This window comes from Ranitomeya variabilis, chromosome 1 (genome assembly GCF_051348905.1).
Source record: "Ranitomeya variabilis isolate aRanVar5 chromosome 1, aRanVar5.hap1, whole genome shotgun sequence".
NCBI classification, from domain to species: domain Eukaryota; kingdom Metazoa; phylum Chordata; class Amphibia; order Anura; family Dendrobatidae; genus Ranitomeya; species Ranitomeya variabilis.
Genome location: NC_135232.1, coordinates 256,749,045 through 256,775,691, shown reverse-complemented (window position 1 = coordinate 256,775,691; position 26,647 = coordinate 256,749,045). Strand labels below are relative to the sequence as shown.

Below are 26,647 nucleotides of genomic sequence, written 5' to 3'. Positions count from 1 at the left end.
TGGTATATCCTCAGTATTTGTTATCTTTTGAGGGGTTGGGTCTTCTGAACATGGTACCTCTCTGCTTTTCATCTTTAGCGGTCCATGTTGTAGACCTATCCGTTTGCTTTCTTTTGCCAAACGGTCTCCTTTTGAAGGCTCTCCTATAAAAGGGAATGGAAGAGTCAGGAAAAGCTTTTTTCCTGTCTTTCGCCTTCTTTAGTATGTCATCTAGAGTTTTGCCAAAGAGGAACTCACCCTCACATGGGATGGCGCATATTTTCGATTTTGACTGCGCATCGCCCTTCCAGCTTTTCATCCATAGTGCACGCCTTGCGTTGTTTACCAGACCTGCAGACCTTGCCGCTAACCGAAGGGAGTCCGCGGATGCGTCCGCCATAAAGGCTGCTGCACCCCGTATTAAGGGGATGGCTGCCCGTAATTTCTCTCTTGGGGTTTTATTCTCAATTTGTTGGTCCAATTGATCTATCCATATGAGCATTGATCTGGCTGTGCAAGTGCTTGCTACTGCTGGCTTAAATATTCCCGTAGTTGCCTCCCAGGATCTTTTTAGGGAGGACTCGGCTTTGCGATCCAGAGGATCCGAGAGCAGTCCCGCATCTTCTACAGGCAAAGTTGACTGCTTCGAGGTAGAGGCTACAGCAGCGTCAACTTTAGGGACTTTTGTCCATGTGAGAAGCTCGTCGTCACTAAACGGGTATTTTCGTTTTGACGATGAGGGTAAAAAGCTTCTCTGATCTTGCTTTTCCCACTCCCTTTTTATTAACGCTTTTACTGCCGGTATGACCGGAAAGCATCTCCTTTTTCTCTCTGCCAAACCCGCAAACATTATATCTTGCGTGGTTTGTGCTCCTTTTGTCTCTTCACACCCCATAGTGTCTCGTATTGATTTCACTAAATTGTCCACACTTTCCACCGGGAAGCAAGGACGTCCCTCAATTTCAGACGATGAAGATGATGATGATGATGATGATGATGATAGGGAGGCGTCTGAACACACAACCTGGTCACTGTCTGAATTTGACGAGGGTGTCGGTATTTTGGGTTTGGCTTTATGCGGTTTATCTTGGGATATAGCTCTTAATTCTTCCCTGATAATGGTACGCAAGTCCGTAATGGACATTGCCGCTCCTTGTGTGGTTTCAGTTATACAGCCTTGACAAAGTTTTTTGGGGTATGAGTCGGGTAGGGGCTGGCTACATAGAGCACATTCTTTATGTTTTGTTTTTTCACGTTTTTTACCCTGACCCGTGCGCTGAGAGAAGGAGGGAAGGGAGGAGAGAGAGAGAGGGGAAATAGCATTAGCTTAATAGGTAGAGTCACTCACACTCACCCAGTGAAGCTGATAATACCGGATCAGAAGCCCGAGATCCTGTCCTGGATCTGACCACCGAACCGCTCTTATGACCGGTGTCTGAAGATCCTTTGCTGGGACGATCTTTGGCAGGGGGTACTTGGTCTCCTGTTTCAGGGTCCATGGCACCTGGGGATGACATCTTACATCGCCAGATAGTGGCGCTCATTTGATTTAAATATGGCGCCTAAGCGTCCTCCATATTGCGCATGCGCAAGGACCGCACCTTCCCCCCGCCGCCGGCCGCAGCTTGGATACTCCGGAAGTTCAAACTATACTTCCGGGTAAATCCTTGGTGGTGGTCGGCGCGTGCGCAGTCCGGGCCCCGGACTCACTTCCGGAACGCTGTCCTCACCTGATCAGCGAGGATTCCGGCGCCTGCTATCGCCACCTGCTTCGGAAATGATGCCCGGCGGCCCTACCCGGACCAGGTCATCATCCGGGCTTCTGTCAGGCGAGGAGGGAGCCATCAAACGGATCTCCCCCGACGCTGCCTCTGGACTGCAGCCCCTGCCGTTCTTAAAAGACACCGCACAGGCGGCTTGCATGCCCAGGTATTTTATCTTCATAGAAATCCTGTCGTTCCTGCAGGAACAGGAAACCTAAACTGAGGAGGAGAGGCGGACCGCCCCATTTTATTTCTCAATAGGTTTCCTGTTCCTGCGGGGCGGATCCCTCTCTCCAGTGGGGTGCTGTCGTGGCGAAGAGTAAAAAAAAAACACTACATACTTACATTCCGGTGTCTGTCCCCCGGCGCTGTGCTTTCCTGCACTGTCAGCGCCGGCCAGCCGTAAAGCAGATTACAGCGGTGACGTCACCGCTCTGCTTTCCGGCCGGCGCTCACAGTCAGTGCAGGAAAGAACAGCGCCGGGGGACAGACACCGGAATGTAAGTATGTAGTGTTTGGTTTTTTTTACATTAGCACTGGTAACCAGGGTAAACATCGGGTTACTAAGCGCGGCCCTGCGCTTAGTAACCCGATGTTTACCCTGGTTACCCGGGGACCGGCATCGTTGGTCGCTGGAGAGCGGTCTGTGTGACAGCTCTCCAGCGACCACACAACGACGAAACAGCGATGCTGCAGTGATCGGCATCGTTGTCTAGATCGCTGCAGCGTCGCTAAATGTGACGGTACCTTAAGAAGCTGACTAATCATACTGCAGTCACCATTACATGCTGTGTCCATGAAAAACTAGGTGAAAGGTCCTCTTTAGTAACCTCATTGATAGCATGCCAAGGTAAATAAAGTGTGTATACTCAATAGTGAATAGATTGATAGGTTTTCTTTTGTTATCATTTGCATATCATTAACGTTTCTATTGATCCTGCAACTTCATGCCACAAATTTTCCTTCTTGGAGCTGCCATTTTAATATTCAAGAGTGATTCAATATCATTTATTCCTATGGTCATTAATGCTACACAATAATCGTTACAATTAAAAATAAACAGATAATTAACAATTAAGTGATGTATCACATTTAACCTATATTATGAGACATCTTTTGATGTTCACAAGAAAGTTAACACTTTATATATGTACACATTTTGTCCGGCCTCATTTATAATCTCAAATACCTGGACAACAGTTGGATTGTCCCCAGATCCTATAAGATAACGAGGATTGCTCCAGATCAGATCAGAGAATGTGGCAAGGTCTCCTTTTTCTACAGCCTTCCTCAGTTTTGCTGTCAAATCTTGTGTCCTAGGGCTTTTGAAGCAGTTTGCCTTCTCTTTATTCAGGCTTTCTACATCTGGAGCCGACAACCCATCTACACATTCAAATAAAGAAATAATTTTGAAAGCTCTTCTACGAACCTAAACATACAGTAATACCTTAATCATCTTGTCACAAACAATGCCCATGACTTGGATACTACAGACGAGGGGTTCTCCACTTGTCACACACACTCACTCACTTATCGGAATAGGCAGATAATGAGCCAAGCGCACCCCACAGCCAGTTCACACATCCATATCATATGTGTCGCTGCCACCGCTTGTTAGGCCAACAAGACACGTGCACACCTGTGTTTTCATGGGCAGCAGATACATTTTTTTTGCACTCTGATATACACAACAACTAAACTATAAGTTCCTCCTTCAGGAGTTGGGGTACAATAAAAAAAAAAAAAAAAAGCCCAAAAAGATTAAATAAGACACATACAAACATGAACAGTATAAAATAAAAAGGGATACAATACAGAAGTGTGTTAAGAGTTTTATTTCTATTGCGGTTCATATCTTCAACCAGGAACCTCCTAGAAAAACATGGGGCTATATTACTGAACATACATTAACCCCTTTCTGCCAGCTGACGGAATAGTACGTCAGCTGGCAGATCCCCTGCTTTAAGGTGGGCTCCGGCGGTGAGCCCACCTTAAAGCCGCGACATGTCAGCTGTTTTGTACAGCTGACATGTGCGCGCAATGAGCGCGAGCGGAATCGCGATCCGCCCGCGCCCATTAACTAGTTAAATGCCGCCGTCAAGTACTGACAGCGGCATTTAACTAGCGCTCCCGGCCGCACGTGCTCGCACCGCTGACCCCCGTCACATGATCGGGGGTCATCGGTGCATTGTCATAACAACCAGAGGTCTCCTTGAGACCTCTATGGTGGTTGATGGCCGATTGCTTTGAGCGCCACCCTGTGGTCGGCGCTCAAAGTACACCTGGATTTCTGCTACACAGAGGTGATCTGTACTTCACCTCTATGTAGCAGAGCCGATCGAGTTGTGCATGCTTCTAGCCTCCTATGGAGGCTATTGAAGCATGCCAAAATTAAAAAAAAAAAAAAAAAGTGTTTAAAAATATCAAAAAAAATAAAAAAAATATATAAAAGTTCAAATCACCCCCCTTTCGCCCCAATCAAAATAAAACAATTAAAAAAAAATAAACATACACATATTTGGTATCGCCGCATTCAGAATCGTCCAATCTATAAAAACAAAGGATTAACCTGACCGCTAAATGGCGTAGCGAGAAAAAAAGTCAAAAACGCCAAAATTACGTTTTTTTTGGTCGCCGCGACATTGCATTAAAATGCAATAACGGGCGATCAAAAGAATGTATCTGCACCAAAATGGTATCATTAAAAACGCCAGCTCGGCATGCAAAAAATAAGCCCTCACCTGACCCCAGATCATGAAAATTGGAGACGCTACGGGTATCGGAAAATCCCGCAGCTTTTTGTTGTTTTATTTTTAGCAAACTTTGGAATTTTTTTTTCACTACTTAGATAAAAAATAACCTAGACATGTTAGGTGTCTATGAACTCGTAATGACCTGGAGAATCATAATGGCAGGTTAGTTTTAGCATTTGGTGAACCTAGCAAAAAAGCCAAACAAAAAACCAGTGTGAGATTGCACTTTATTGCAATTTCATCACACTTGGAATTTTTTTCCCGTTTTCTGTTACATGGCATGGCAAAACCAATGGTATCGTTCAAAAGTACATCTCGTCCCGCAAAAAATAAGCCCTCACATGGCCATATTGACGGAAAAATAAAAAAGTTATGGCTCTGGGAAGGAGGGGAGCGAAAAACGAAAACAGCTCCGGGGGTGAAGGGGTTTAAGTGGTATTCCCATCTCCAAATCCTATCCCCAATATGTAGTAGGTGTAAGAATAATATTAGCAAAATAACTCCAATTAAACATGTAGTATTGTTTTTTCTGATTGTCCATGTCTCTTTCCTCATGGGCAAGCATTGCAGGACCTTCGGTATCTATGGTTATGACCACTAGCAAAAAGCTCTCACTTTATCGGTGGCTGTAATCAGGTCCTGCAATGCTTGCACATGAGGAAAGACAAGCAGTATTAGAAACTATACTCTTATTGGAGGCATCTGCTAATATTATTACTACTACTATTACAACACATTGGGTAGGGATCTTGGAGATGGGAATACCCCTTTAAGCATTACATTACACACACCACAAATTGGATATATCCATAATTCAGTAGGATATGGCGCTCAGATGCCAATGTTCCCCGATCATGGATTGTGTAAACTATGATTATTATGAAGATAAAGAAACAATACTTCTATGGTATGTCTGTGGGCTTCCTGCAGCTAAAGAGTCAGTGTGTTTTGGCTTTTGAGACCCTTTTCTCTTTTCCCATAGATGCTCCACATAAAGCTGTGCCATATATACAATGCTCTGCACCGTTGCCCCATAGCTGTGCCATATATATATAATGCTCTGCACCGTTGCCCCATAGCTGTGCCATATAGTGCTCTGCACCGTTGCCCCATAGCTGTGCCATATAGTGCTCTGCACCATTGCCCCATAGCTGTGCCATATAGTGCTCTGCACCGTCCATTATTGCCCCATAGCTGTGCCATATAGTGCTCTGCACCATTGCCCCATAGCTGTGCCATATAGTGCTCTGCACCGTTATTGCCCCATAGCTGTGCCATATAGTGCTCTGCACCATAGCCCCATAGCTGTGCCATATAGTGCTCTGCACCATTGCCCCATAGCTGTGCCATATAGTGCTCTGCACCGTTGTCCCATAGCTGTGCCATATAGTGCTCTGCACCGTTGTCCCATAGCTGTGCCATATAGTGCTCTGCACCGTTATTGCCCCATAGCTGTGCCATATAGTGCTCTGCACCATTGCCCCATAGCTGTGCCATATAGTGCTCTGCACCGTCCATTATTGCCCCATAGCTGTTGCTGCAATAAAAAAAAAAAAAACATACTCACCTGTCTTGCTTGCAGCTCCTTGGCGCCATCTTCCCGGCGTCTCTCCGCACTGACTGATCAGGCAGAGGGCGGCGCACACTATATGCGTCATCGCGCCCTCTGCCTGAACAGTCAGTGCAGAGAGAGAGACGCCGGGAAGATGGCGCGACGCCCGGCGTGTGGAACGCGGACAGGTGAATATGTCATACTTACCTGCTCCCGGCGTCCCGCTCCTTCCCCCTGCCTGTCTTCGGTGCCGCAGCCTCTTTCTCTATCAGCGGTCACCGGCACCGCTTCATTAGAGAAATGAATAGGCGGCTCCGCCTTTATGGGAGGTGGAGCCGCCTATTCATTTCTCTAATGAGCGGTCCCACGTGACCGCTCAGGGGAAGAGGCTGCGGCACCGAAGACAGTGTGACAGGCAGGGGGAGCGCCAGGATCGCCGGGACTAGGTAAGTATATGACAGTGCTCACCCGCCGACCCCACCACCGATCATGACTCGAGTATAAGCCGAGAGGGGCACTTTCAGCCTTTTCAAAAAATTTGGGCTGAAAATCTCGGCTTATACTCGAGTATATACGGTAAGTATTTGATAGACTGCCGACTTTGCAAGCTTTCCCACCTAAAAAGAATGGAGAGATCTGTAATTTTTATCGTTGGTACATTTCAAGACAGAATCTAAAAACAAAAGAAAATCACATTGCAACTACCGTATATAAGCCGAGATTTTCAGCCCATTTTTTTTTTCTTTTTTTTTTTTTTTTAAAGGCTGAAAGTGCCCCTCAAGGCTTACACTCGAGTCATTGTCCCAGGGGGTCGGCGGGGGAGCGGCAGCTGTCACATCATACTCACCCTCCCGGCGCGGTCCCTGGCAGCTTCTCCGATGGTCTCCGGCAGCTCTTCCTGTACTCAGCGGTCACATGGTACCGCTCATTAAAGTAATGAATATGGAGGCGACTCCACTCCCATAGAAGTGGAGCGCATATTCACTACTTTAACAAGTGGTACCAGTGACCGCTGAGTACAGGAAGAGCTGTCGGCGCCCATCGCATCGGAGAAGCTGCCAGGGTCCGCGCCAGGGAGGGTGAGCATTGCGATATTCGCCTGCTCCCGTTCCACCACCGGGTTCCGTCTTCCGAGTCTTCTGGCTGTGACGTTCAGGTCAGAGGGCGTGATGACACGGTTAGTGCGTGCCCTCTGCCTGAACAGTCAGAAAGCCGGAAGACGGAGCGGAGCACAGCGGTGGAACGGGGACATGTGAATATTGCAAGTACCGCTGTCCCCGCCTTCTGAGGACAAGAAGTGAGTATGTCTTTTTTATTATTTTTTATCGCAGCAGCAGCATATGGGGCAAATGTTTCTATGGAGCATCTTATGGGGCCATAATCAACCTTTATTCAGCATTATATGGGGCAAATGTTTCTATGGAGTATCTTATGGGGCCATAATCAACCTTTATGCAGCATTATATGGGGCAAATGTTTTTATGGAGCATCTTATGGGGCCATAATCAACCTTTATGCAGCATTATAGCATTATATAGGGCAAATGTTTCTATGGAGCATCTTATGGGGCCATAATCATCCTTTATGCAGCATTGTATGGGGCAAATGTTTCTATGGAGCATCTTATTGGGCCATAAACAACCTTTGTGCAGCATTATATTGCCCATATTTTTGTATGAAGCATCTTATGGGGCTTGTCATAAACTTTATGGAGCATTATATGGGGTGTATTTTGTATGGAGCATCTTATGGGGCGCCTGATTCAATATGGATATTCAAAACACAACCTACTGAGGTCTCAATTTTACATTTATTGGTATCTATTTTTAATTATTGAAATTTACCAGTAGCTGCTGCATTTCCCACCCTAGGCTTATACTTGGGTCAGCTTATACTCGAGTATATATGGTAAATAATTTAAAAATCATACAAACTTAAAAATTGGTAGGGTATCAAACACTTATTTTCCCCACTGTACAAGCTAGCAAGGGAGCAGGTGGAAAAAATCTGTTGGACCGTTAGATTTTCTAGATTTGACAGCTATTTCCTAATTAATCTATAAGACACAATGTTTGAGCTACTGGGGGATAGTTAGTTTCAATTAGCTGCTCACATAGCAGCCCTAAGCATTTGACTGCAACAACTCAACCATTATAACAAACACATTAACCATTTTCATTACCACGTTCATATCCCTCACCACCTTTTAAATTGTTCAGATCAAAATGTAAATATATTCTAATTCTAAATGTTTAAAGAATTAGAAAGTCCCTACTATTCCATCTTTCCTGCACTGTGAGCAGGGATCACCTATTGAGCACAAGTAGGAATTGACAACAGGCACATGCTCTGTAGAGTAGTGACTAGCCCAGCCCCTGAAATTCCGGTCACAGATGACACTTCGTTTCAGAGTGTGGACAGAAGCTGCGACCCCTGATGAAGTTCTGTTAATCCCCGCATGCACGGAGGCCTCTGAAAGGAATGGTCATCAAAAATGAAATAAAAAAAAAAAAAAAAAAAAAAAAAAAAAGGTAGAGAAGAAACAGTAGGGACTTTTTAATGAGTGTATATTAGAATAATGATTAGATTACGAATTTAGACATTTAGGGCAGAGACAGACAGCCGTATTTCTCGTGCGAGAATCGCACCACACTGCATGGACTGGACTGGCACGTCTCCTGACCTGAGCAAGACAGTATGATGCATTTCTATGCAGCTGTCAAGCTCAGGTCAGGAAGCGCAGACAGTCAGTACGATGTTCACCATGAGATTCTCACACGAGAAATACAGCAGTCTGTCTCTGCCCTTCGGATTAAAATCAATTTAAGGCTATGTGCACACGTTGCGGATTGTCTGCGGATGCGCAGCGTTTTTTGCAGTGCAGAAACGCTGCAGATCCGCAATTGATTTACAGTACAATGTAAATCAATGAGAAAAAAAAAATGCTGTGCACACGTTGCGGAAAATCCGCTGCGGAAACGCTGCGGTTTAAAAGAAGTAGCATGTCACTTATTTTTTGTGAATCTGCAGCGTTTTTGTACCCATTCCATTATAGAAAACCGCAGGGGTAAAAAAATGCAGCAAATCCGCAAGAAAACCGCAGCAAAAACGCACAAAAACGCTGCGGAACCGCACAAAAAAACGCAGGTGCGTTTTCTGCCAGGAGAGGCAGAATCCGCACCAGAAATTCCTAAGCCGAATCCGCAACGTGTGCACATAGCCTTACTATCAGACCACCCCTTCAAACCCCAATCTATATTTCATTTACTCATACACAAACTCAGAGCTCTGTACCAATGGACACAGCCTACTACCTCTAAGAAGACCAGAAGCGAGTTTAACCGGTGACAAGGAAAGAGAGGATTTGCTGGGTGATGGATAATAGTCACAAATGCCTGTAGCAAACTTTTCTGCATCTTCTCTTGACTGGAATGATTTGAACCGAGAGCCTTTCAGCATTTTCACAACCTGCAGGGCTTCCTTTTGGTCAGTGTAAATGTGGATCTTTTCTGAAACAAGAAGCAGGGTTGTAAATTAGTCTCAAGTAGCAAGCAATGACCTCATTAATGGCATTTTATTGCCACAAACTGACTATTCAAACCAAGTACAGCGCCTTGTTGGGGGACTAAAAAAAACAAACAAAAATAAACACATACCTTTAGCTTCCTTATTAATTGTATACTGCATTTATTCACACTGCCAATTATTCTTTGCTCATATATTTTATCAAGAAACTTGGTCCACACTTGGCATTACCTAGCAGTGCATTTTCACCCTACTCATTTTCCATTTCCACATCTTAATTAACTGACTGCTCTAACTTAACCCCTTCATGACCCAGCCTATTTTGACCTTAATGACCTGGCCATTTTTTGCAATTCTGACCAGTGTCCCTTTATGAGGTAATAACTCCGGAACGCTTCAACGGATCGTAGCGATTCTTAGACTGTTTTTCGTGACATATTGGGCTTCATATTAGTGGTAAATTTAGGTCGATAATTTTTGCGATTATTCGTGAGCAAAATGGAAATTTGGTGAAAATTTTCACAATTTACAAATTTTGAATCTATTCCGTTAAACCAGAGTTATGGGACACAAAATAGTTAATAAACATTACCCACATGTCTACTTTACATCAGCACAATTTTAGAAACATTTTTTTTTTTGCTAGGAAGTTATAAGGGTTAAAATTTGACCAGCGATTTCTCATTTTTACAGCAAAAATTACAAAACTTTTTTTTTTTTTTTTTTTTTTAGGGAACACCTCACATTTGAAGTTAGTTTGAGGGGTCTATATGGCTGAAAATACCCAAAAGTGACACCATTCTAAAAACTGCACCCCTCAAGGTGCTCAAAACCACATTCAAGAAGTTTATTAACCCTTCAGGTGTTTCACAGCAGCGGAAGCAACATGGAAGGAAAAAATGAACATTTAACTTTTTAGTCACAAAAATTATCTTTTAGCAACAATTTTTTTTATTTTACCAAAGGGTAAAAGGAGAAACTGGACCCCGAAAGTTGTTGTCCAATTTGTCCCGAGTACGCCGATATCCCATATGTGGGGGGGAACCACGACACTGCTCGGAAGGGAAGGAGCGCCATTTGACTTTTTGAATGAAAAGTTAGCTCCAATCTTTGGCGTTGGCGCCAATATCGCGTTTGGAGAGCCCCTGTGTGTTTATATTTTTACAACTACCGTATTTTCTGGTGTATAAGACGACTGGGTGTATAAGACGACCCCCAACTTTTCCATATAAAATATGGAATTTGGGATATGCCTGCTGTATAAGACGGGGGTCATCTTATACGCCCAGTCATCTTATACGGCGTGTGGTTCCCAGGGTCTGGAGGAGAGGAGACTCTCCTTCAGGCCCTGGGATCCATATTCATGTAAAAAACAAAGAATAAAAAAAAAAAAATATGGATATACTCACCCCTCCGAGAAGCCTGGCTGTCACCGCTGCAAGCGTCTGCCTCCGTTCCTAAGAATTGCAGAGCGTGAAGGACCTACGATGACGTCACGGTCTTGTAATTGGTCCTTGACCGCTCATGTGACCGGTCACCTGACCGCGACATCATCGAAGGTCCTTCACGCTCTGCAATTCTTAGGAACGGAGGCAGACGCTTGCAGCGGTGACAGCCAGGCTTCTCGGAGGGGTGAGTATATCCATATTTTTTATTTTTATTCTTTATTTTTTACATGAATATGGATCCCAGGGCCTGAAGGAGAGTTTTCGCTCCTTCAGACCGTGGGAACATCCAGGATCGCTCCCTGCACACGCCGTACCCGGCGTATAAGACGACCCCTGACTTTTGGGACAATTTTTAGGGGTTAAAAAGTCGTCTTATACGCCGGAAAATACGGTATTTAAAAATGTTGTTTTACATTTTCTAACTTTTTTTTTTTTTTTAACTTTGTCCCACTATGGGACTATTATTTTTTGCAGGCTGATCGTTTCTATAGCATGGAGATATAGCAGCATCTGCATGCTATAGAAACTGTCAGATCTGCACTGACAGAAACTTGGCTATCATGCACTGGGCACGATCAGCACGTTTTCTAGGTATGGTGGCCCGGATGTCGTCATGACGACATCGGGTCCCCGTGTCACTCAGCAGGGTCTCCGATCCAAAGACAGAGGGGGCAGTTAGCCCTCTGCTGGTTTCCGAAATGCTGTGATAGTGTTCGATCGCAGCATTTCGGGGGTTAAAGTGGCAGGAGCGGTCTGTGACCACTCCAGGCACCTAGTGCCAAGTGTCAGAATCAGCTGACACCCCGGGGTGATCGCGGCTTATCGCCATGATGTAATGATCCGTCCATGGTCAAATAGGCCCAGGGCACATAGATGGATTGTGTCCGATGTCAGCAAGGGGTTGAGTGTGAAGATTCATTAGGAAAAAGCCCCTTTTTAATCTTATAGTCATGTGAACCCGTAAAAGGCTGTACTACATACACTGTACTAGAGTAATATGACCGGCAATCATAATCCATCTACATCTATGTTCTTGCAGCATTTTTTACATATAAAATGGTTAAAAATGATGAGCGTACCCGCTTATTGAGCATCATAAGTTATTTCAGCCCCAAGTCAAAAGCTAAGTAACTTACCAGTCCTATCTGGGGTGTCCTCACACAACGGGCAGACAGCATAGTACACAGGTGGGCCATTAGAATAGGAATCCGTGGAGAAGTGAGCAGCTCCTGAACGCTCACTGGCTGCAAAGTCTTTTTTGGAAATGGAGTCTTCTGTTGGAGGGTTTAAACCTACACCGTAACCAAAGTCCCTGTCTTCAGAATACTTGGCCTGCAGATCACAATACGCCTTTTGTTGATTAGTGGATGTAGCTATCCCATCATTTGAGCTGGAGGTCTCCACCTCAAAGCCTTGCTGTTCCAGTAGGGTGCGAGCGAGTTTCTTCTCAAACAAATATCTAGTTGTCAATGTGATAGGCCCACACTTTAATCCTGCCTTTAATATCTCTTCTCGTAGCTCATCTGGATCTAGCAGCTTTAAATTGCTCAAAATCTTCTCCATAGTCTGTTTAGCTACAATTTACAAGTTCAGGTTAAGAAAACGTTAATATATGTACACCAACACAATGCAAGAAAGATTATGTTAGATCATATATAGAATGTAGACATTGCATCTCACCCACAGTTAAGTATAAAGTACATATAAATTCTGCAATACAAAGAGCATAATGTGTATTAGATCTACAACAAAATCCGCAGCAAAGTGTCAAACATTCTGCAAGATAAATTGACCTGCTGTGGATTCCACGCTGCACAGAAATTTTCAGCAACCTTTAAATTGAAGATCTGTGGAAATTCAATCTATCCTGTGCATACAAATAAAGGGAATCTGTCACCCCCTGAACAAGTTTGATCTATTACTATGGCATACAGGTAATCATACAATCATAGAATGGTAGAGTTGGAAGAGACCTACTGGGTCATCTGGTCCAACCCCCTGCTCAAAGCAGGATTTACTAAATCATCCCACACAGATGTCTGTCCAGCCTGTTTGAAGACTTCCAAATAGAATTGTTTAACCAGTCTTACCTGTATGCCTCATTATTGCGGTGTAGATCTTGAGAAATTCACTTCTGTTATACGGTAAAGATTTCTTCCAGGCTCCAGTGCCTGGAAGAAATCACTGCCTTCTAACTACATTATAATGGTACACCAATCCCATCAGTGTCACACTGACCTGTTCGGTGCTGTAATCCCACGTATGCGCTATACATGTGCGCAGTTATGCAAACCCTGTCCGCCCTCCTATGGGCAGTGTCTGCATTGATCTTCTGCACAGGCGCAGTGAATCAGTCACAGTAAATCATGTGAAATAGCATGGCACTATAGAGGAAAAATGAGAGCAGCTGTCTCTGGTTAACCTGAAATGTAACACTGCAGAGCATTAACCTATCTGTACTGCTACAGCTAAGGGAAGCAAGAAGAAAGTGGTCTGGCATCTTGCCTGGCCTGTCCTGTCAGGGATTTTGACTTTGGCATTGTTAAAGCATGAAACTTCCAGGAATGTAGGCACAGCTAAATGAATGAAAAACTCAGTCACTCACTGAAATTTTGCTTGGTTTTCCAGACATTATCTTGATCTCCACTGTTTCTGTTAACTGCCAATTCTTCTTTACATTTCTAATGGAGGAAAGAGCAACTTGAAAATGCTGTGCTATCTTCTTATAGCCTTCTCCTGCTTTTATCATTTTCAGAACCCATGGCTGCTGTTTTTTGGCACAAAGAGAGGATGGCTTTTTAGTAAGCTGGGAAATTTGCATCACCTAGCCTTTTCTAATGATGATAGTCAACAATCCATAACCCCAACAGGTCAATTAAGGTCTGAAACCGTGGTCAATTTTAAAATGCAAAAAATAAAATAAAATGACTTTCCCCAAAATACTAAGGAAATGTGTCATCTTTAACTTTAGCCCTTTTAGAAATCATTTAATCTTCAACTTGCTTAACTGCACAGGTTCTAGGGAACCACTATCCTAATGGGCAGAATAAAAAGGTTTTGCAAAGTATACTGGCCTTATGCAGAAGGAAAAAAGAAAAAAAAGCTTAAGAACAAAAAAAATAAAGAATCTATGCAGACATTGCCTTAGGCAGAAAATATCAGTTCTATGCACATGTCCAGAATATACAGGCTGTACAGATACTGATTTGGTGGACAAGTCATGCTGGTTTTCTGCAGCTATAGCCCATGTGGGCAGAATATACAGACTCTATACACATACTGCACTAGTGGGCAGAACAAGCAGGCTTTATGTAGACATGTCTTGGTAGACAGTCCATGCAACACACAATTTATATACAGATGATGCCCTGATAGGCAGAGCATATTGAATAATATTCAGGTTTGCCCGGGAGGAAGAAGGGGGGGGGGGGGGAATTACTCATTTTGGAGTGGTTACAAGTATAAACAGCTAGGTAAACACTTAATACCACTGTTTGTAGTTGCTTACTATGGCTGTCTTAACAACAGTTACTGGCTATGGGGAAATGCACAGGAAAAGAAAAAGAAAAAAAAAAGAAATGGCGCACATTGTCAGAATAGATTTTATTATGGACTGGAAGCAGATTGCCTGTTGCCTCCATCTGTGTAATCCACAGCTATCGTGATAACTGCCTCTAGAGAGTGAGTGCCATGTTAGCTACCGAAGTTGTGTCTCAGGATGTGGAAATTCTGGGCTGTCGAATCGCGACCAATGGGGCTCCACCAGCCAACAGGAAGCAGGGTAACAAGTCCATCCTCTCTACATCCCCCACACCTAAAAAAAATCCTGTGGGGCAAATGTACAGTAAAAGCATTTGTGTCACAGAGGGGCACACCTAGCAGGGGGAACCTACGCTCCTGGAGAGGAGTGAAATTACTATTGGAAATGAGGGGCCACTACTGGTCTCCACAGCTGTAAAACAGTGGTCCTAGTATGAGGGTAGGGAGGACGGGGCCTGCTCAGACATGCCTTAAACTACTATTGCTGGGAAAGGCCAAAGCCAAATCTTGGGGGGAGGGGGGGTTAAGATATAGGTTCAAAAGCCTCAATTCTTTAACACAAACCAAGTAGGGGCACCCTGAAGAACAGTTTCTATACTACAGGTAACCCTACTTAAGTCTCTGCTGTCATGGGGGCAAAGACTAAAGCAGAGGTGGCCAAGGAGGAGGATTCATGAGAATCTAAACATGCAGTCATACTGCCTTCAGCACTCACGATGTGCTAGCAGAGTCATCAATGCCTTTTCCTCGGATAGGGGAGTACACTGGAAAACTGGGGAGGGTCAAAGCTGGCAACACTGGGTGGACCCCATAGCTGGTGGGAAGGGGGAAAAATTATTACTTGCCCTGTTCACACTGTTCATGCTCCAAGAAATAGAAAACTATTGCACATACTTCCCTTCTCTGAGAGATATGCAGGGAGGTGGTGTCCTCTCAGTTTCCGAGCAAGAGAGGGAAAAGGGGGTGGTGGACAATCTAAAATAAAGCAACGAAGCTGGGCAAGAGGACTGACTTCTGCAGCACACCACGCTAAAACCGATTAGCTCAGTCCCTTCAGGAGGGGTAGGAGGCTTTCCAGCATTTTCCAAAATGATTTGCCGGTAAGTAAACATACAAAAACAGTACCATCTTAAAGGGAACCTGTCATCAGGTTTGACTGAGATGAGAAACAGCCACCAGCTTTCAGGCCTGATATACAGCATTCTATAATGCTGTATATATTGCCACAACCCAACCTGCAAGAGAAGAAAAAGACCTTTCATTATAGTCACCTGCGGGGTGGTCAGAGGGGTATCGCTGGTCAGGGTCCAGCACTTCCCTTCTTTTGATGCCGTCCTCCTTTCGTGTGGATGACACGTCCCTACGTCATGCACAGTCTCCCCGACATTGAGCTCCTGCGCAGGCGAACTTCTCTGCCCTGACTAGGGCAGAGCAAAGTACTGCAACGTGCATGCGCTGGGAAGGTTCAAAGAGTCAGCGGTGAGTATAAAAGGTGGTTTTCTTGTCTTGCAGGTCGGGTTGGGGGGGCATAAACACAGCATATTAGAATGCTGTATATCAGGCCTCAAACTTGGTGGTCTTCTCATATAGGTCAAACCAGCTGACAGGTTCGTTTTAAATAGTATAAAGTTCCTAATACAGATTTTGGGGTGTCTGCCATGACAACTTGCGGTATTTAAAAATAGAGAACTCTGGCTGAGTCATACTTCGGAAGAGTAAACCATTCCTGCATTGCAAGTACGAGGATTATGCCAAAGCACAGATGTTAAAAGTATGCACTATTCAGAGGCCAAGAGAACATTTTCCACAGCAGAAAAACTAGAATAGTGTGTATTTTTACATTTATTTTATACATGGGATTATATTACATTGGATGGATAGCTGCAAATTGACTTCCCCCTAAACTGGACAAAGACATTTAGTCTTACATGTAAGGCCAAATCGAGCAGTAAAAAAAAAAAAAAAAAAAAAAAAAAAAATGATAATGATACAGCATCAATAAGAAAAAGTATAGAACATAAAAAGCCCAGTTCACTTCCCACACTGGTATCTTCTCAGCGATGCCACAAAACACCACGAGCACTGCAGCCGGTAAGCAGACACTGCTGCAGCACTCGTGAGACAAAAAAAACATAAGAGCTAGGAGACCCAGAGCCAAATTAGGATGGAAGCATAAGGTTTTTTTTTTACTCAGGACTTTACAGCATTTAGGAGCAGTTTAAAGAAACACACCATTTTTTCCTCACCCTCCCCAGGTCCAGAGCATTGTCTCTTTCACTGTTCCCCAGCACTGATGTCATGTCAACAGCACTGTAGCCAATAACTGCTCAGCGGGTCTGGTGAAGTAGACTAAAGAAGTTGCTCAGTTCACAGATGTGAGGCAGACAATGCCAGGCACAGGAGTTCTGCAGGAGACTCAGGGTATGTGCACACGTAGGTAGGATCTCTGCGGATTTTCTGCAGATTTACTGCAGAATTATCGCGGTTTTTGTGCGGATTCCACCTGCCTATTATGGAGCAGGTAAAACCGCAGCAGAATCCGCACAAAGAATTGACATGCTGCGGAATTATCAACACAGCATTTCCGCACGTTTTTTTCCGCAGCATGTGCACTACGGATCTTGTTTTCCATAGGTTTACATGGTACTGTGCAACGCATGGAAAACAGCTGCCAATCTGCAGCGTCCAATCTGCTGTGGATCAGCAGCAAAGTCCGCAGCGTGTGCACATAGCCTCAAAGTTAAACCAGGGGAAGGTGAGCAGATATTTTTTTTTTTTTTTTTTTTTAACACAACCTGAAAATAATTGTTTTCTGGAAGTGGAAACCCCTTTAAAGAAGGGTTTTTCTAAGTATTGGAGAATCCCTTTTAAGGCTAGTAATCTTTCATGTTCTTTTACAGACGTGGATCTATATACGAGATTGTCTACTTAATATATTTTGTTTACATTTTTTTTTTTTTGTGCTACAAAAGTAGAAATCAATTCATTGTTTTTTAAATGCTCGCGTTTCGCACAAAACTAAAGTGTTCATGTTATTAGTCATGTAGAATACGTCCTCTTCCTGATATTATGTAATGCACGTATGTTAATATATATTATGTGTCAAGGAAAAAAAATAAATAAATCATGGAGACATGTCCTTGCCTGCTTTACATGACAGACAAGTGTGGGCCTGACTGATGAAGATGAAGCTGGCAGTAACATAACACAGACAAGTGTCACAGCGTTTCATGGTGAAACATACATATCTGCAATAACAGGGCATGCCTGATATATACCAACAAGGGCTCAGGCAGACGAATTATGCAACAAGTTCCCACTGACATAATTTGCCCTCCCAAAAGGTCATAAAAGTTGTATGGGGGAGAATAATGTGTTTAATGTCCACTTTTGAAATGTAGTGGGGGTGTAACAGGGGAAATTGGCCCCTAAGAGTAGGTGTAGGTCTATTCTGATGAGTTTCTGTAGCAGTGTTAAACACTACTTTTATAGTGACAAGTCACCGTTAGAGCAGATCTGGGTGTGATGGCGCTCTGCAGCAGACACTCGGTGAGAATGTACCGTAATTCCTGGATACTTTTATTCATTACATGGCGAAAAGAAGCAGTAAAACTAAATAAATATCGTGCCCAATGCCTCCAACATAAGTAGAGCAGCCCGGTACCCATTAGATGGAAGCAGGCATGGCATACTCTGGTATGGTTGCGGCTATATGTAACCATTAGTCTTAGTAGTACACGGTGGTCCGCCCTTGTAACGACAGTGGGTGCACTCTGCAGGCACATGACGCATCAGAGCTCCGCACAGGCGGTACCGCTGTTAGTAACCCCCCTCCCCACACAGGCGGTACCGCCATGTAGTAACCCCCCTCCCACACACAGCTCCGAGCAGGCGGTACCGCCATGTAGTAAACCCCCCTCCCACACACAGCCACGCAGGCGGTACCGCCATGTAGTAACCCCCCTCCCACACACAGCTCTGCGCAGGCGGTACCGCCATGTAGTAACCCCCCTCTCACACACAGCTCCGCGCAGGCGGTACCGCCATGGAGTAACCCCCTCCTCCCCACACAGCTCCGCGCAGGCAGTACCGCCTTATAGTACCCTCCCTCCCCACACAGCTCCGCGCAGGCGGTACCGCTGTTAGTAACCACCCTCCCACACAGCTCTGCGCAGGCAGAACCGCCATGTAGTATCTCTCCTCCCCACACAGCTCCGAGCAGGCAGTTCCACCATGTACAGTCATGGCAAAAAGTTTTGAGAATGACACCAAAATTATATTTTCACATGATCTGCTGCCCTCTGGTTTTTATTAGTGTTTGTCTGATGTTTATATCACATACAGAAATATAATTGCAATCATATTATGAGTACCAATAGGTTATATTGACAGTTAGAATGAGTTAATGCAGCAAGTCAATATTTGCAGTGTTAACCCTTCTTCAAGACCTCTGCAATTCTCCCTGGCATGCTCTCAATCAACTTCTGGACCAAATCCTGACTGATAGCAGTCCATTCTTGCATAATCAATGCTTGCATTTTGCCAGAATTTGTTGGTTTTTGTTTGACCACCCGTCTCTTGATGATTGACCACAAGTTCTCAATGGGATTAAGATCTGAGGAGTTTCCAGGCCATGGACCCAAAATCTCTATGTTTTGTTCCATGAGCCATTTAGTTATCACCTTTGCTTTATGGCAAGGTGCTCCATCATGCTGGAAAGGCATTGTTGGGCGCCAAACTGCTCTTGGACGGTTGGGAGAAGTTGCTCTTGGAGGACATTCTGGTACCATTCTTTATTCATGGCTGTGTTTTTAGGCAAGACTGTGAGTGAGCCGATTCCCTTGGCTGAGAAGCAACCCCACACATGAATGGTTTCAGGATGCTTTACAGTTGGCATGAGACAAGACTGGTGGTTAGCGCTCACCTCTTCTTCTCCGAATAAGCTGTTTTCCAGATGTCCCAAACAATCGAAAAGGGGATTCATCAGAGAAAATGACTTTGCCCCAGTCCTCAGTAGTCCACTCCCTGTACCTTTTGCAGAATATCAGTCGGTCCCTGATGTTTTTTCTGGAGAGAAGTGGCTTCTTTGCTGCCCTCCTTGAAACCAGGCCTTGCTCAAAGTGTCTCCGCCTCACAGTGCGTGCAGAAGCACTCACACCAGCCTGCTGCCATTCCCGAGCAAGCTCGGCATTGCTGGTAGTCCGATCCCGCAGCGGAAACAGTTTTAAGATACGGTCCTGGCGCTTGCTGGTCTTTCTTGGGCACCCTGGAGCCTTTTTGACAACAATGGAAGCGCTCTCCTTGAAGTTCTTGATGATGCGATAGATTGTTGACTGAGGTACAATCTTTGCAGCTGCGATACTCTTCCCTGTTAGGCCATTTTTGTGCAGTGCAATGATGGCTGCACGTGTTTCTTTAGAGATAACCATGGTTAACTGAAGAGAAACAATGATACCAAGCACCAGCCTCCTTTTAAAGTGTCCAGTGATGTCATTCTTACTTAATCATGACTGATTGATCGCCAGCCCTGTCCTCATCAACACCCACACCTGTGTTAATGGATCAATCACTAAAACGATGTTAGCTGCTCCTTTTAAGGCAGGACTGCAATGATGTTGAAATGTGTTTTGGGGGTTAAAGTTCAATTCTGGGCAAATATTGACTTTGCAAGTACAGTAATTGCTGTTAAGCTGATCACTCTGACATTCAGGAGTATATGCAAATTGCCATTAGAAAAAATGAAGCAGTAGACTCTAGAAAAATTAATATTTGTCTCATTCTCAAAATTTTTGTCCATGACTGTAGTAAACCCCCCCACACACAGCTCCGCGCAGGCGGTACCGCCATGTAGTATCTCCCCTCCCCACACAGCTCCGAGGAAACAGTACCGCCATGTAGTAACCCCCCTTCCCCACACAGCTCCGCGCAGGCGGTACCACCATGTAGTAAACCCCCCTCCCCCCACAGCTCCGCACAGGTGGTACCGCCATGTAGTAACCCCCCCTCCCCACACAGCTCCACGCAGGCGGTACCGCTGTTAGTAACCACCCTCCCACACAGCTCTGCGCAGGCAGCACCGCCATGTAGTATCTCCCCTCCCCACACAGCTCCGAGCAGGCAGTACCGCCATGTAGTAAACCCCCCTCCCCACACAGCTCCGCGCAGGCGGTACCACCATGTAGTAACCCCCCACACACACACAGCTCCACGCAGGCGGTACCGCCATGTAGTAAACCCCCCCTCCACACATAGCTCCGCGCAGGCGGTACCGCTGTTAGTAACCACCCTCCCACACAGCTCTGCGCAGGCGTAACCGCCATGTAGTAACCCCCCCTCCCCACACAGCTCTGCGCAGGCGGTACCGCCATGTAGTAAACCCCCCCTCCCCACACAGCTCCGCGCAGGCGGTACCGCTGTTAGTAACCCCCCCTCGCCACACAGCTCCGCGCAGGTGGTACCACCATGTAGTAACCTCCCCCCACACACACACACAGCTCCGTGCAGGCGGTACCGCTGTTAGTAACCTCACTCCCACACAGCTCCGCGCAGGCGGTACCGCCATGTAGTAAACCCCCCTCCCCACACAGCTCCGCGCAGGCGGTACCGCCATGTAGTAACCCCCCCTCCCCACACAGCTCCGTGCAGGCGGTACCGCTGTTAGTAACCTCACTCCCACACAGCTCCGTGCAGGCGGTACCGCCATGTAGTAAACCCCCCTCCCCACACAGCTCCGCGCAGGCGGTACCGCCATGTAGTAACCCCCCCTCCCCACACAGCTCCGTGCAGGCGGTACCGCTGTTAGTAACCTCACTCCCACACAGCTCCGCGCAGGCGGTACCGCCATGTAGTAACCCCCCAGCTCCCAGCTCCTCACCTGGCAGCTCCGGGGCAGGGGTCGCAGGGGTCTGTCTCCAGAGTCTCCGCTCCACCAGGCGGTAGAGCCAACCCACAGTCACCATCACACAGGCCACGAGCACGGAGAAGCCCACGGAAGCATCCCACCCGGACATGAGCTCGGAGAAGCCCACGGAGGCGTCCCACTTGGACACGAGCTCGGAGAAGCCCACGGAGGCGTCCCACTTGGACACGAGCTCGGAGAAAGACATGGTCCCGTACAACTTTCCGCAGAGCGCTATCCCGACCGCTCCACACGTTCTCCCATAGGCGGCGCCGCAGTCCTCCTGATCCCTCCGCTCTAATCTGGGCGGGCTGGCCCTCAGTACGGCGCCTCCAGCCTACGTGCCGCCTCTGGAACTACTTATCTGCGCGGTCACCAGTGTGTGTCCTTCCGCAGCCCCCCCTGCATATGTCGGAGGATCGTGCAGCCCTAGTGCTCCTTATAAAGCTTCTACCGCGCTCTCCCCATCCCGCCAGTGCTGTGTGTGGATTCCCCGGCCCGGACGCCTCTTCTTCCCTCTGTGTCACTCGTGCACTGTCCACCAACCAGACTTGTGCCAAACACCTCAGCGCCGCCTCACACACGAAACCGACTCCAAATTTGGGTCCTCCCTACCTCCTCCGCTTTAAGTCGGATCCACCCGAGTCCACAGCGCAACGTGCGTGCGACACTTCCGGTCCGGCCCGACAGGACCCCGCCGGCGTCTCATGGCAACCGTGAGGCTGTCTTCTCTGCGCCGGGCTGAGGACTGATAAGCACGTCAACACGGTTGAGCCTAGAGTGTATGGGCTCCTTCCTGGTATATACGGTATTATTGTAGATACAGACTGGGCCCCTGCCAGGTATATATTATTGTAGATACAGACTGTACGGGCTCCTGTCAGGTATATATTATTGAAGATACAGACTGTACGGGCTCCTGTCAGGTATATATTATTGTAGATACAGACTGTACGGGCTCCTGTCAGGTATATATTATTGTAGATACAGACTGTATGGGCTCCTGTCAGGTATATATTATTGTAGATACAGACTGTACGGGCTCCTGTCATATATATATTATTGTATATACAGACTGTACGGGCTCCTGTCAGGTATATATTATTGTAGATATAGACTGTACAGGCTCCTGTCAGGTATATATTATTGTAGATACAGACTGTATGGGCTCCTGTCAGGTATATATTATTGTAGATACAGACTGTACGGGCTCCTGTCAGGTATATATTATTGAAGATACAGACTGTACGGGCTCCTGTCAGGTATATATTATTGTAGATATAGACTGTACAGGCTCCTGTCAGGTATATATTATTGTAGATACAGACTGTATGGGCTCCTGTCAGGTATATATTATTGTAGATATAGACTGTATGGGCTCCTGTCAGGTATATATTATTGTAGATATAGACTGTACGGACTCCTGTCAGGTATATATTATTGTAGATATAGACTGTACGGGCTCCTGTCAGGTATATATTATTGTAGATACAGACTGTACGGGCTCCTGTCAGGTATATATTATTGTAGATATAGACTGTACAGGCTCCTGTCAGGTATATATTATTGTAGATATAGACTGTACAGGCTCCTGTCAGATATATATTATTGTAGATACAGACTGTACGGGCTCCTGTCAGGTATATATTATTGTAGATATAGACTGTACGGGCTCCTGTCAGGTATATATTATTGTAGATATAGACTGTACGGACTCCTGTCAGATATATTATTGTAGATATAGACTGTATGGGCTCCTGTCAGGTATATATTATTGTAGATACAGACTGTACGGACTCCTGTCAGATATATATTATTGTAGATACAGACTGTACGGGCTCCTGTCAGGTATATATTATTGTAGATATAGACTGTACGGACTCCTGTCAGGTATATATTATTGTAGATATAGACTGTACAGGCTCCTGTCAGGTATATATTATTGTAGATACAGACTGTACGGGCTCCTGTCAGGTATATATTATTGTAGATATAGACTGTACGGGCTCCTGTCAGGTATATATTATTGTAGATACAGACTGTACGGGCTCCTGTCATATATATATTATTGTAGATACAGACTGTACGGGCTCCTGTCAGGTATATATTATTGTAGATATAGACTGTACGGGCTCCTGTCAGGTATATATTATTGTAGATACAGACTGTACAGGCTCCTGTCAGGTATATATTATTGTAGATACAGACTGTACGGGCTCCTGTCAGGTATATATTATTGTAGATACAGACTGTACAGGCTCCTGTCAGGTATATATTATTGTAGATACAGACTGTACGGGCTCCTGTCAGGTATATATTATTGTAGATATAGACTGTACGGGCTCCTGTCAGGTATATATTATTGTAGATACAGACTGTACGGGCTCCTGTCATATATATATTATTGTATATACAGACTGTACGGGCTCCTGTCAGGTATATATTATTGTAGATATAGACTGTACGGACTCCTGTCAGGTATATATTATTGTAGATATAGACTGTACAGGCTCCTGTCAGGTATATATTATTGTAGATACAGACTGTACGGGCTCCTGTCAGGTATATATTATTGTAGATATAGACTGTACGGGCTCCTGTCAGGTATATATTATTGTAGATACAGACTGTACGGGCTCCTGTCATATATATATTATTGTAGATATAGACTGTACGGGCTCCTGTCAGGTATATATTATTGTAGATATAGACTGTACAGGCTCCTGTCAGGTATATATTATTGTAGATACAGACTGTACGGGCTCCTGTCAGGTATATATTATTGTAGATATAGACTGTACGGGCTCCTGTCAGGTATATATTATTGTAGATACAGACTGTACGGGCTCCTGTCATATATATATTATTGTATATACAGACTGTACAGGCTCCTGTCAGGTATATATTACTGTAGACTGTACGGGCTCCTGTCAGGTATATATAAGTGATGATATCAGAATGTATGGGCTCCTATCAGGTATATATATCATTGACGGAATCAGAATGTGTGGGCTCCTGTCAGGTGTATATTAGTGATAATATCAGAATGTATGGGCCCCTGTCAGGTATATATTACTGATGATTAGTGTTGAGGGATACCGTCCGATACTTGAAAGTATCGGTATCGGAAAGTATCGGCCGATACCGGCAAAGTATTGGATCTAATCCAATACCGATACCCGATACCAATACAAGTCAATGGGACTCAAGTATCGGACGGTATCCCTGATGGTTCCCAGGGTCTGAAGGAGAGGAAACTCTCCTTCAGGCCCTGGGATCCATATTAATGTGTAAAAGAAAGAATTAAAATAAAAAATATTGCTATACTCACCTCTCCGACGCAGCCTGGACCTCACCGAGGGAACCGGCAGCGTTCTTTGCTTAAAATGCGCGCGTTTACTTCCTTCCGTGACGTCACGGCTTGTGATTGGTCGCGTGCCGCCCATGTGACCGCGACGCGACCAATCACAGCAAGCCGTGACGTAATTTCAGGTCCTGTATGCCTAATTCTGCATTCAGGACCTGAAATTACGTCACGGCTTGCTGTGATTGGTCGCGTTGCGGTCACATGGGCGGCACGCAACCAATCACAAGCCATGACGTAATTTTAAAATGCGCGCGTTTCCTGCCTCCCGTGACGTCACGGCTTGTGATTGTTCGCGTCGCCCATGTGACCGCGACGCCACCAATCACAAGCCGTAACGTAATTTTAAAATCCTGAATGCCTAGAATTAGGCATTGAGGACCTGAAAATTACGTCACGGCTTGCTGTGATTGGTCGCGTCGCGGCCACATGGGCGGCATGCGACCAATCACAAGCCGTGACGTCACGGAAGGAAGTAAACGCGCGCATTTTAAGCAAAGAACGCTGCCGGTTCCCTCGGTGAGGTCCAGGCTGCGTCGGAGAGGTGAGTATAGCAATATTTTTTATTTTAATTCTTTCTTTTACACATTAATGTTGTTTCGATACCGATACCCGATACCACAAAAGTATCGGATCTCGGTATCGGAATTCCGATACCCGCAAGTATCGGCCGATACCCGATACTTGCGGTATCGGAATGCTCAACACTACTGATGATATCAGAATGTATGGGCTCCTGTCAGGTATATATATTAGTGATGTATCAGAATGTATGGGCCCCTGTCAGATATATTAGTGATGATATCAGAATGTATGGGCCCCGTCAGGTATATATATTAGTGATGATATCAGAATGTATGGGCCCCTGTCAGGTATATATTAGTGATGGTATCAGAATGTATGAGCCCCTGTCAGGTATATATTAGTGATGGTATCAGAATGTATGGGCTCCTGTCAGGTATATATTAGTGATATCAGAATGTATGAGCCCCTGTCAGGTATATATTACTGATGATATCAGAATGTATGGGCCCCGTCAGGTATATATATTAGTGATGATATCAGAATGTATGGCCCCCTGTCAGGTATATATTAGTGATGATATCAGAATGTATGGGCCCCTGTCAGGTATATATTATTGTAGATATAGACTGTATGGGCCCCTGTCAGGTATATATGCTGCGATTGTTCTCGTATGCTGATTTGGCATGAAAAAATAATCACAGATGTGATCTGCCCCATAGAGTAACACTGGTCCGAGTGCCATGCGATGCTTTCTCACATAGCGCTCGTCCGTATTCTACGCTAGTGTGACCCCGGCCTTAAACTTATGAAGCGACACAGACCACCTGCAGTTCAGCCACCATCAATATTTAAATTACAAGTTTTTCACCATCCCAAAAAATGCTAATTTTTACCTAGTTCCATAGGTTTCTTAAAGGGAACCTGTCACCAGGTTTTCCCCATATATAGTACCACCAGCACCTATATGCCCTTATACACACCCTTCTAGAGTGCTGTACCGTATATACTCGCGTATAAGCCGAAATTTTTTTGGGCAGAAAGAGACCCTCTCGGCTTATACTCGAGTCATTGTCGGCGGGGAAGCGGCGGCTGTCACATACTCACCTGCTCCTGGCGCGGTCCCTGCATGTCCGATGGTCTCCAGGCAGCTCTTCCTGTGTTCAGCGGTCACGTGGTTCTGCTCATTAATGAATATGGACGCATAATGGTTAAGGCTATGTGCGCACGTTGCAGATTTGCTTGAGGAAATGTCTGCATGGTTAGTGCGTCTCTTAGCAGAAAACGCAGTGGAAATTCTGTA

General features: G+C 45.4%; 1 protein-coding gene across 3 annotated transcripts in view; it reads right to left on the bottom strand.

Moving 5' to 3' along the window:
* ANKLE2 (ankyrin repeat and LEM domain containing 2) overlaps positions 1 to 22,230 on the bottom strand; it is a 112,775-nt gene extending 90,545 nt beyond the window's left edge. The window contains exons 1-4 of one of the 3 annotated variants that reach the window (XM_077293369.1): positions 22,074 to 22,230; positions 12,157 to 12,594; positions 9,362 to 9,556; positions 2,932 to 3,125 (exon numbers count right to left, since the gene is read on the bottom strand). In XM_077293369.1, the coding sequence (XP_077149484.1) occupies positions 2,932 to 3,125; positions 9,362 to 9,556; positions 12,157 to 12,583 (816 nt within the window). In that variant the 5' untranslated portion in view covers positions 12,584 to 12,594; positions 22,074 to 22,230. Of the gene's footprint in view, positions 1 to 2,931; positions 3,126 to 9,361; positions 9,557 to 12,156; positions 12,595 to 13,625; positions 13,800 to 21,434 lie in introns of those variants that run through there. The other 2 variants (XM_077293368.1, XM_077293370.1) reach the window with 2 other exon arrangements.
* Positions 22,231 to 26,647: the final 4,417 nt, after the last annotated feature.